The 12,500-nt window shown below is 42.9% G+C and overlaps 1 protein-coding gene across 3 annotated transcripts in view; it reads left to right on the forward strand.

The window, feature by feature from the left end:
* LOC147030931 (dmX-like protein 2) overlaps positions 1-12,500 on the forward strand; it is a 504,858-nt gene that overhangs the window by 279,170 nt on the left and 213,188 nt on the right. For all 3 annotated transcript variants that reach the window (XM_085875495.1, XM_085875494.1, XM_085875496.1), the window contains 4 exons: positions 2,816-2,913; positions 11,378-11,543; positions 11,768-12,023; positions 12,160-12,434. In XM_085875495.1, the coding sequence (XP_085731621.1) occupies positions 2,816-2,913; positions 11,378-11,543; positions 11,768-12,023; positions 12,160-12,434 (795 nt within the window). The remainder of the gene's footprint in view (positions 1-2,815; positions 2,914-11,377; positions 11,544-11,767; positions 12,024-12,159; positions 12,435-12,500) is intronic.

Consider the following 12,500-nt stretch of genomic DNA (forward strand, 5'->3'; position numbering starts at 1 on the left):
CTACTGCTCTGCAAGAAAGGCGCCAGTAGCGAAAATGGTAAAGGATGATTCTTCGTTCGTATAGATCACATGCTGTGGGGTAGCATCAATGGCTGAGGGCATGGCTGCGCCGCTGATGCAGTGCCCTCTTCTGATATGGACAGGAATTTGTAATTTGGCCATGGTGCCAGCAGCCAGGCTTGCCTACTTTTAGGAAATAACACCATGGGATCTTAACGTCTACCAATGAATGCGAGCAGATGGTACGCCCATTTAACGTCCATCCAAGGGACGGCACACACATTGATGAATCGCATGAAACACTGGGATGACAATTTATAGCTGGATCGGGATTCAAACCCAGACTCGACAGCTGAGAGGCAAGTATACTTCCCTCTAGGCCATCCTGTCAGCCCGTAAAGGATGATGAAAAACACTAACCAACGCAGTGTTAAATCTCAGGCACAACATTTCAGCATGATTGCAAACAAATCATAAAAACTGCACAGTTGATGCTTCCTAATCCATGTACGCCCACAAACGCACACAGCATTCCAATCTGATGATACCACACCTGCACAATGCAACAAATATGGTGTAGGGGAGGAAACTTCAGGGTCACACCAAAAACAATGGGCAGGTCAGAAGTCAACACTTTATTACTTTTGAACTTCACCCAAAATATATCTGGATTGAAGAAGAAGAAAAAAGTTTCATTTTAAAATTTAAAGAAGCTGAAATCGCTCAGAAATGGCAGTTTAACTATTGCAAGAAATCATTTCTGAGCATTGCGTCGTAAGTTGCTTATAATCTGATGAAACGACAGTATTATTTTGTTCACAACTTTGATTGCAGCAGCTGCATTTCCAATTTTTGAACAATAAACAACTCCAATGAGAGAATGCTAATGAGCCATGATTGTCATCTATCTGTAATTCCAGCAATGTGTGTGTGTGTGTGTGTGTGTGTGTGTGTGTGTGTGTGTGTGTGTGTGTGTGTGTGTGTGTGTGTGTGTGTGTGTGTGTGTGTGTGTGTGTGTGTGTGTGTGTGTGTGTGTGTGTGTGTGTGTGTGTGTGTCTGCGACTGCAGTTTCTCGACGACCGCCGGTCCGATCTGATTGAAACTTGCCAGGAATATTGCCGGGGCCCCGCAGATGTGCCTTTTCGAGGTTTGATATCAATCGGACAAGCGGTTGCCAAGTTACGGCCATTTTACTGCTTTTTCAGTGTTGAAAAGGTGTATATATGGCAGCTGAAGGTGTCGTTCCACCTTCTCGCCTTATCATGCCAATTTTTTCCCAAATTATTAATAACCGGACGATCACCAGTCCAATCGGATTGAAACTTGCCAGGAATATTGCCGGGGACCCGCTGATGTGCCTTTTCAAGGTTTGATATCAATCGGACAAGCGGTTCCCAAGTTACGGCCATTTATGTCGACCAATGACAAGACACGGTGCAATGACATCACGAATGACGTCACAATTAATGTTTATTCATTTATTTTTTATTTTTTATTTTATTTGCACGATTGACGGTCCAATCTGATTGAAACTTGCCAGGAATATTGCTGGGGACCCGCTAATGTGCCTTTTCAAGGTTTGATATTAATCGGACAAGCGGTTTCCAAGTTACGGCCATTTATCTGTCGACCAATGACAAGACACGGTGCTATGACGTCACAATTAATGTTTATTTATTTCTTTTTTATTTTATTTCTTTTGCACGATTGACGGTCCGATCTGATTGAAACTTGCCAAGAATATTGCTGGGGACCCGCGGATGTGCCTTTTCGAGGTTTGATATTAATCGGACGAGCAGTTCCCAAGTCGGACGAGCAGTTCCCAAGTTACGGCCATTTATCTGTTGACCAATATCTGCGAGAGAGGGGGATGGGAGAGGGGGGATGAGAGTGGGGGCGAGAGAGGAGGGGGAGAGAGGAGGGTGAGACTTGGAGGGATAGAGGGGGGCAAGAGAGGGGAGTGAGAGTGGGGGCGAGAGAGTGGGGACGGGAGAGGGGGATGAGAGTGGGGCGAGAGAGGAGGGGGGAGAGAGGAAGGGCGAGACTAGGGGGATAGAGGGGGGCAGGAGAGGGGGCAGGAGAGGGGGCGAGAGAGGAGGGGCTAGACTAGGGGTGAGAGAGGGGGAGAGACAGGGGAATAGAGGAGGGGTGAGACTTGGGGTGAGAGAGGGGGGACAAGAGAGAGGGGAGGGAGAGAGGGGGAAAGAGGGGGTGAGAGAGAGGGGCGTCACAATTCAAGAGGGGGCGAGAGAGGGGGGGTGAGAGAGGAGGCGAGAGAGGGGGTGAGAGTGGGGGCGAGAGAGAGGGGCGAGAGAGGAGGGAGGAGAGAGGAGGAGGGAGAGAGGGGGGCGTCACAATTCTTCTTCATTTGATATGATGTTACAATTGACGCTGGAGACCTGAATATGTTTCCCAGGTGTTTCCCAAGTTATGGCCATTTATGATACGGTTGGTCCGATCGAATTGAAATAATGCCCCAATCCAGTCATCGTTTACGCACCTACGGGCCCGCCCCTACGGGCCCGTACTAGTTGTTATTAAAAGTGGCAAGCTTTTAAATATTATAATACTTCTTTGCACGACTGACTTGTTCTGTAACTGCCACCATCTGTAACCCATTCGACCACCCGTAGTCACAGAAACTCTTTGATTAAGGCATATTTCCTCCTGCCCCCAACCCCAACCCCTTCACCCTACAAACTGACAGTACTTGGTTGCCCCGACCTACGTTCCACTGACAAAATGTGTTGGTCATGAGAAAGGGCTTTTATTTGTGGCCGATAATCATGATGATTGTGTGTCTGGATTGTTGCAGATGGCAAAGGTGATGTTTCAGGATAATGGAAACCCATTGGATGCAGCGTTGTTCTACCTCGCCATGAAGAAGAAAGCTGTATTGTGGGGGTTATTCAGGTCAGCCATGCAATTTGAGCCTCCGTGACGATCACTTTTGTGAACGGTAGCTGTGATAATCCTGCCATCCTGCTGACTTATTTGATTTGTTGCTCTGAGAATAATTGTAGTAATAATAATAATAATAATTAAAACTGGTAAACCAGTAATCCCGGGCTTCAAAGCGTGCCTCCATTTTAACAAATTTCAACACTATCACCCTGTCACATGATATGGGTTTTCCGAGTTAGAAAGTTAGTTCAAGTCTGCAATGGGGTCCAGCTACGGGGTCCCTCATGTTATATCAATGAAGGATTGAAAAGCCCATAGCAATACAGCAAAACCCTAACAGCATGATAAAGAAAGAAACTTCACATTGGACAAATCGAGGCTGAACAAATTTTCAAGTCCCCAAAAAAGTCCGATAACTCCACATTTGCATATTAATGTAAATGGCGAATTTGTAGAACGTTAAAATATCTTCCAGAATGTGTGGTCACTATATGTCTATCTTCTTTGGTTTTCATTTTACGACATGTCAAAAATGGGTGATTTTAAAATTTGGGGGGCTCTGGGGCCTCACTGGGGTAAAATACAGACATAGTGTAAACATATTTGGAGTCCCCTCTTCAAGGCCTATCAGAATCTGTCATGACATTTTTTCAACTCTCATTTGCATATTTGGCATATTTAATGAGGCGAATCGGCATCATTTTAATCATATAAATTATGCAACGATTTCGACGAAATTAACAACTTAACATTCCAATGGAACCTCGCAAATGTGTGCAAAAGTTTGAGGTTGTCGTATTATCTCTTCTGGAGAAGATGATGTTTTTAGGTTTTGGAGAAAATCCAATATGGCCGCCATACCACGTGACCTACGTCATCAAAATTTTCAAAGTATAAACATTAAGTGGAGAGTTATTAAGGTGTTAAGTTTCATTGAATTTCATCAAAGCATTGTTTTCATTTAATGACATTTCAAAAATGGGTGACTTTAAACTTTGGGGGGCTCTGGGGCCTCACTGGGGTCAAGTCCAGACATGCTATAAACATATTTGGAGTCCCCTGTTTATGTCCTATCTAAATCTGTCATTAAATTTTTTCAACTCTCATTTGCATATTTTGCATATTTAATGAGGCGAATTGGCATCATTTAAAATCATATAAATTAAATAACGATTTTGACCAAATTAACAACTTAACATTCGCATGGAATAGCGGACATGTGTGCAAAAGCTTGATGCTGTTGGGTTATCCCTTCTGGAGAAGAAGATGTTTTTAGGTTTTGGAGAAAATCCAATATGGCCACCATACCACGTGACCTACGTCATCAAAATTTTCAAAGTATAAACTTCAGGTGGAGAGTTATTAAACGGATAAGTTTCATTGAATTTCATCCAAGAGTTGTTTTCATTTTATGACATTTCAAAAATGGGTCATTTTCAACTTTGGGGGGGCTCTGGGGCCTCACTGGGGTCAAACACAGACATCGTATAAACATATTGGGAGTCCCCTGTTTATGTCCGATCTAAAGGTGTCATTAAATTTTTTCAACTCTCATTTGCATATTTTGCATATTTAATGAGGCGAATCGGCATCATTTTAAATCATATAAATTAAATAATGATTTGAACCAAATTAACAACTTAACATTCCCATGGAACTTAGCAAATGTGTGCAAAAGATTGAGGCTGTCAGATTATCCGTTCTGGAGAAGATGTTTTTAGGTTTTAGAGAAAATCCAATATGGCCGCCATACCACGTGACCTACGTCATCAAATGTTTCATAGTATAAACTTCAGGTGGTGAGTTATCCTGTTAAGTTTCGTTCAATTTCATCCAACAATTTTCCCTCCAGATCCGCCACAAAATCGGTCAGTAGAACATAAAATGCCTTTAATAATAATAATAATGATACTAACGAATTCAATAGAGCTTCAGCCATGCTTGAAGCCCTAACTAGAACTGCCACTTCATAACTGGTGGCAGTGATGACCGGGTACCCAGACGTCTGCCTTTGATACAAATACCGCCTTATGAGGCCCCACACGTTTCTCTATGACGCGGGATTCACAAGTTATGGACCGAGGAACAGGCCACGTTCCATCAATATATTTTGCACACAGTTGACCATTTTTCCTGGAGCCATCATCCGTATCAATTTAATTGCTGTTCCTGTACCATCAAACGCATGCAGGTGCAGCCAAGTGAGCCTTCTGGAAAAAAATAATAATCTAAAAGCTCTCAAATTCAAATAATTAAATCATTCTGGCTGCCAAACCGTGTGACCGATCGGGTAGAAATTTTAAACCTATGTTTCCCATGTTGGCAAGATTATAATTGTGAAGTTTCGCATTTATTGATGCAGCGATTCCAGAGTAAATATTACTTAATATTTTCCTTCAATCCAACATGGCTGCCAAACTATGGTACCGATTGAGTTGAAATTTAAACTCTTCATTCCGCATGACTCTTCCATCATTACTGTGAAGTTTCACATTTATTGGTGTGGTGGTTCCAGAGTAAACATTAATTAATATTTTTCCTTCAATCCAATATGGCTGCCAAACGATGTCGTACATCAAAAGGGGGGGAGAACTTTTTTTTCGTCATGGAGAGGCTGTCGTACATGTAAAGTTTTCCCTTGATCTGTTCAGCCGTTTCAGAGAACAAGACTTTTAAAGTTATTAATTTTCAATCCAATATGGCTGCCATACCATGTGACCTATCACATCATAAATTTAAATTGTCCCTCCACTGGGTTAGTGGATCATGCTTTTTAAGTTTCGTGTTGATCGGACAAGGTGTGTTTTCTATCCAAGATGGCCTCCAAACCATGTGACTTGTGACAATTTTTACCATATATACAGGCATGTGTAATGATAGTTGCCAAGTTTTTGCTTGGATTCGGATAAGAGGTTCCAAAGAAAATATTATTTAATATTTTTCTTGAATCCAACATGGCTGCCAAATCATGTGACCTTCCAATTATTCATTTACAAACTTATATTCACTACCCTTGAGCAACATGTTTGTGAAGTTTCCCCTTGATCTGACCATCTGTTCTGGAGAAGATGTTTGAAGGTTTTCGGGTAAATTCAATATGGCCACCAAACCATTTGACCTATCAATGAGAAATTAACAAACTTGTGAAAGGATGTCTTGGGGAAAGTGTGTGTAAAGTTTTTTTTTTGCCTCAATCTGTCCAGCCGTTCTGGAGAAGAAGATTTTTAAAATTTATTAATTTTCAATCCAATATGGCTGACGAACCATGTGACATTTGACATCATAACTTTATGTTCTGCATCCAGTGGAGTAGGGCAACAGATCGGTGAAGTTTCGTGTTAATCGGATGAAGTGCATTTTCCGATCCGTGATGGCCACCAAACCATGTGACTTGTGATATCATAATTTTTATCGGATATGCAGACATCGTGGGAGATAATAGTTGCATATTTTTGCTTCGATATATGAAGCAGTTCCAGAGAAAACATTATTTAATATTTTTCTTAAATCCAACATGGCTGCCAAACTATGTGACCTATCAATTATTCATTAACAAACTTATAAAAGGATGTCATGGGGAATGTGTGTTTAAAGTTTCGCCATAATTGGTTTAGCCTTTCTGGAGACAAAGATGTTTGAAGGTTTTCGGGTAAATTCAATATGGCCACCAAACCATGTGAACGATCAATAAGAAATTAACAAACTTGTAAAAGGATGTCTTGGGGAATGTGCATGTAAAGTTTCACCTCAATCTGTTCAGCTGTTCTGGAGAAGAAGATGTTTTAAATTCTTTTTTTCAAAACAAGATGGCTGCCGAAACCAGTCACCTTTGACGTCATACTCCTTTTTTTTTCTACGGTGAATTGTGTCGATGACACTCAATTTTCAGATTTTTCCCGTCCAGAGTTATACTTGAATTTTCACCGGGATACCGCTTCACCGATGACGTCACGAAAAATCACCCGTTCCCCATGGGGAGTTCATTAAAATGTATGAAGTGAAATTTTTTTTCCATTGCACGGCCTCAGAGATACAGAGATCCCAAGTTTATCGGTTTTTTCAAGATGGTGCCCGTACCACGTGACATGACGTCATAATTTTCAGTTAAGTATGCTATCAAAAATGACACATACTATGGTAAAAAAATTTGTGTCGATCAGGCTTACGTTCCTAAGAAAATGTTTTTTAAAGCGAAAACACCCGAAAATCTCCAGCGGAAAAAGAAAAATAATAAATAAGAAATAAACAGAAGAAAAGCAATAGGTTACCCAGTCCATTCGACTGGATACCCCAATAATAAGTTCCCATAATTGTGAACCCAACACTTTGACTTGCAGGTATGTGTGTGTTTTTTTTCCTTTTTTTTGCACACAGTCAAGGCTCATGGAAGAGCGAGAACACAGAATGGACCAGGAAGCAATGGAAGAAAAGGAAGAGCAGAAAGAAAGGGAGAAAATAGACGGAGACACACAAGCAAGGGAATGCGTGGAACGATGATGGTCACGGAAGAACCCAAGTGGTGTACAAGATGGATACAGAAGCAATTTTTTTTTTTTGGTTGGGGGGCGGGGTGGAGGGGAGTATTGGTGGGGGTGGTAGAAAAGATCATGGTTTTGGATGGGGGAAGATTTGAGCTTGTGGTGAAAAGCTATCTTGAATTTGTTAGTTCCTGCTCTTGCGTAGTGTCCAGCTGTTGCCACACTGTTCCACTGTCAGTTGGTTGCCTTTTTGCCCTCTCACCTTGCTCTTCTATGAATTGCATTCTTGTGTTGAAAAAAAAAATTGTACCCATGTCCAAAGGAAGCAGTGCAGTTTCAAAATAAACAGATAAATAAAGGCCTGTTTGTGTGCATGGGTACGTACGTGGACACGCGTGGCGACACTGCAAATGCCAATTTGCGACTGGTTATCCCCACACGGAGGGTTGGAAAGCTTCTTCTTCTTCATTTTTGAATGATGGATAGGTGGACTTTCCAAACATTGAAGCGGCTACACTGCTTAAAAATATGTAAAATGTGGGGCCACTTGCTTAATGCCGAGGTGAAATTAATGTTTTTATATTGCCATACAAGACCTGTCCTTAATGTGTGGATATTTTCATTTCCTGCCTTAAAAGTGATTGCTGCATTAATAAACTGGAAGGGCACTCGGTAGAGCGCATACCTCTGCCACGTAATGCCTGATTACGTTCTATTTCTGTATGGACCTCGCTTTGTGCACAGGGGCATTCTCATGCTGAAACAGGAAAGGGCCTTCCCCAAACTGTTGCCACAAAGTTGGAACTACAGAATCATCTCGAATGTCATTGTATGCTGTGGTGTTAAGATTTACCTTCAATGGAAATAAGGGGCCTCGCCCGAACCATGAAAAACAACCCCAGACCATTATTCCTCCTTCACCAAACTTTACAGTTGGCACGATGCATTCAGGCAGGAAGTGTTCTCCTGGCATCCGCCAAACCCAGATTCGTCCTTCGGACTGCCAGATGGTGAAGCGTGATTCTTCACTCCAGAGAACATGTTTCCACTGCTCCAGAGTCCAATGGCAGTGAGGTTTACATCACTCCAGCTGACGCTTGCAATTGCGCATGGTGATCTTATGTTTGTGTGCAGCTGCTCGACCATGGAAACCCATTTCTTGAAGCTTTCAACGAACAGCGCTTGTGCTGACATTGCTTCCAGAGTCAGTTTGGAACTCGGTAGTGAGTGCTACAACCGACGACGGACAATTTTTCCACACTACAGACTTCAGCACTTGGTGGTCCCTTCTCTGCGCTTGTGTGGCCTATCACTTTATGGCTGAGCTGTTGTTCCTCCTATACGTTTCCACTTCACAATAACAGCACATACAGTTGACCGGGGCAACTCTCGCAGAGCAGAAATTTGATGAACTGACTTGTTAGAAAGGTGCCATCCTGTGACTGTGACATGTTGAAAGTCACTGAGCTCTTCAGTACGGCCCATTCTACTGCCAATGTTTGTCGATGGAGATTGCATGCCTGTGTGCTTGATTTTATACACCTGTCAGCAATGGGTGTGGCTGAAATCGCCGAATCCACGAATTAGAAGGGGTGTCCACATACTTTTGGCCATGTAGTGTATTGTGCTATATATCGGTTGAGCACTATCTCTCAATGGTGAAGAATTACTTCAAAAATTCTCGTGGTTGGATATGGATCTGGATCTTCACCAAAATCTAATCAGTTCGTCCTTGTCACACACCGAACCAGTCCACAACTTTTTGAGATATCCTGCACACAAACAGACAGAAAGGGGTGAAAACATAACCTCCTTCACATTCGATGGCAGAAGTAATAATCATCGTTCCTGCTGAAACCACGAGGTTTCATCCAGAGCTTTCATTTATTTATTTATTTATTTTGTTTATTTTTGCCATTTGGTTTGGGGTATGTATTTTTTATAACCAGTGCTGCCTTTTCATTGGTGGCATTTTATCAATACCCATCCCAAGTTGCCTGAGGATATTATTCCACAATGTATGGACAGGCATCAAATATACAGGAAACCATTTGAGGCATTGCAGGCAGATTACCATTTCCCTAAACAGTGATGCATTTAGTATTTTCAGTTAAAGGTCCAAATGAAATACTGAATTGCCAATTTTGGGTCCTACCACAATGGACCGGGGCACTGGGGCCCTCGGACAGGCCCCAGGTGCCGAAGGTTCCAAGAAGATTTCTTCTGCATTTTCAACCATTTCTGACCAATAAAATGACAAGTTTAATCATGCCAACATTTAGTACGCAAAATCTCTTCTTTTTTTTAATCAAAATGTGTTTGATCAACACTCATGAGAACGGGTCTCGGTGGAGCACATACCTTTGCCAGGCTGAACAGTTTACGTTTTGTATCTCACTGTTAGGCTGGATCTGAATCTGGACGTAATTGAACCAAAATTGAATCAACTTGTTCTTTTCACCTTTTCTTTTCCTTTTTTTTTTGGAATACAATGTCGAGGCTCGTATGAGAGCTAACACACAGAATGTACAACAAGGGGAGCAGGAGACAAAAGGGGCAGGAGACGGAAGGAAAAAAACATTGTGGAACAGAGACATGAAGATATATGTGGAAGGGAGAGGGATGGGGTAGGGTACACAGGATAAACAAGCTGGACACGACAGGGACTTTCATGAAGGAAAACAGGGAATTTGAAGGAGGTGGGTTTGGGGTGGTTTAACGGGGGTAGAAAAGATCATGGTTTTGGATGAGGGAAGATCAGAGATGGTGGTGGTAAGAAGCTGTTTTGAAGAGTTGGAGGGAAGAGTGCGATTGAAGAGAGTGTGGGAGTTTGTTCCAAAGGTGATAAAATCGAGGAATGAAAGAGTGAAGGTTAGCAGTGATTCTTGATTTGGTAGTTTTTTTTCCAGAAGGGGGTTGCTGGCGGACCTTGAGCACCCTGCTGAAATATGGGGGGGGGGGGGCGAGACATCTCTGAAATATCTCAGACAGAGCGGGGGAGGGGGGCGAGACCGGAGAGGAGACCGTAGAAGAGAGAAAGACCACCGACCTGCCTGCGGTGAGAGTGTGGGAAGCCCAAAGACTCAGCCTCACCGCGGTAGTTACCAATGATCCTAAAAGCCTTGGTTTCCACAGCGTGAAGCCGAGAAAGGTAAGAGGCAAGATCACCAGCCCAAAAGGGAGAGCAGTACTCCATCAGGCTGCAGACGAAAGCTTTGTATGTGAACAGGAGCTCAGGTGTGCCAAGGAAGGACTTTGCACGATGGAGGATGCCAGTTGGAGACTGGCTTTCGAGGCCAGCTTGGAAATGTGGCTTTCCTAGGATAGATGATGGCAGATATAGAGACGCAGTGTGAGATTTGTCAGGATTTAAAAACGTGTTCCACGTGTTGGACCAGCTTGTGATTTTATCCAGATCTGCAGAGCATGAAGAGGTTGCTGCTTGCCAATCTGAGGGATGACAGATGGTATGGCAGAGGATGGAGTCATCAGCATCAGCAAACCTACCCAACTCATCCACCTATTTTTTTTGTCATAATCCATCCATAACTTTTTCAATTATCCTGCGACATCGTTTTTGACCCTATCTCTCAATCACTAAATTATCAGATCCGGATCTTCACCAAAATATAATCGATTTGTTAAATCAACACACCCAACCTGTCAATCAAGTTCCATCCGAATCCGTCCACACAAACGGGCAGAAAAACAGACAGACAGGTGTGAAAACATAACCTCCGTCCACCTTCGGTGGTAGACGTAATAATTATGCAATACAGTGTTGTCAGCCTATGAAATATCAAAATTGCTTATTATTACTCACAATGTGTTTCAATTTTTTTTCTGTTTTATAACTTCTTGTGTGGAAAAACATTTGTTTCGTTTCAACTCCAAGGAACTCCAAGATTGTTGGTAATTATTTTGTCAAAGTTCCATGACTCTTCCAGTCTTTCAGGCTTCATGCTGCACTCGTTCACTGCCCACTCGTCCGGCAGGTCAAAGGGTGAGCTGAAAATGACAGAGTTCTTCCGTAACGACTTTTCGGAGGAGCGATGGCGGCGTGCTGCCTTAAAAAATGCTTTTGCCTTGCTGGGCAAGCAGCGTTTCGAACAGGCCGCAGCCTTTTTCCTGCTAGCTGGTTCACTGAAGGATGCAGTGGAGGTTTGTCCTGTCAAAGTTTCCATCTCCAACAGCAGCCACCCATGCATCACAAAGTTGAAGTTTGTTTTGACTTTGTTCCTTCATCTCTTAAATGGCCTTATCGATGAAAGTTTTTTAACTTTCATGTTTTTTTTGACGAAACATTACATTATTCCTGCATCAAATACCTCTTTAGAAGTCGTTCGCTTTCCTCCATTCCACAATCTTCCTCCCACCTTATCCAGGTTTGTGTGGAGCGTCTCGAAGACCTGCAACTTGCTCTTGTAATTTGCCGACTTTATGAAGCTGATCCAGATGCCGGCTCATCCTTGTACCGCACGACGTTAGCACTGTATGTGCTCAGAAAATGTGAAAGATGTGATGTGAAGGCTCAGAAGCATAATGACCCATTTCTACGCAGTCTTGCTTTCTGGATTGTAGGTGACTATTCAGGTGCACTGGCCACACTGCTGGATCAGCCCGATTACAAGAGCGACAGAGGTACTTTGGAATTTGCATTTTTGGGTTTTGATCAGTCTTTCTTGAACAACAGATGATGAGTAAATTCTCATGCAATAGAAACTTTTGTGACAAAGTATGCTCTGCTCGTGAAGTCAAAATGGGTTTTTGTTTCCAGGCAGCGGTACAGCTTACCTCTCAAGCTCTTGCAATCCAGCGATATTCAGCTTCTACAGTTTTCTGCGCTCCCATCCTCTGATTCAGCGGCAGCGCTTGGCAGCTGGTCAACAACAGTCCAAAGGCATCAGCTTGCGTGAACGCAACCTCTACTTTTCCACTGCCCACACATACTTCAAGGCAGGATGTCCCCTTCTCGTCTTGGAGGTCTTGACACGGATGCCCCCCATTGCTGTGACTTATGGGGCTGCTGATGAGACCAAGCATCAGACAAAGGTGAGCCTTGTATTTCCTTTTCGCGTGATGTTTAGAGTGAGTATTATTCATACAATCGACCAGACA

The sequence above is a fragment of the Eptatretus burgeri genome, chromosome 3 (genome assembly GCF_056783735.1).
Source record: "Eptatretus burgeri isolate ZD-2024b chromosome 3, Ebu_testis_v1, whole genome shotgun sequence".
NCBI classification, from domain to species: domain Eukaryota; kingdom Metazoa; phylum Chordata; class Myxini; order Myxiniformes; family Myxinidae; genus Eptatretus; species Eptatretus burgeri.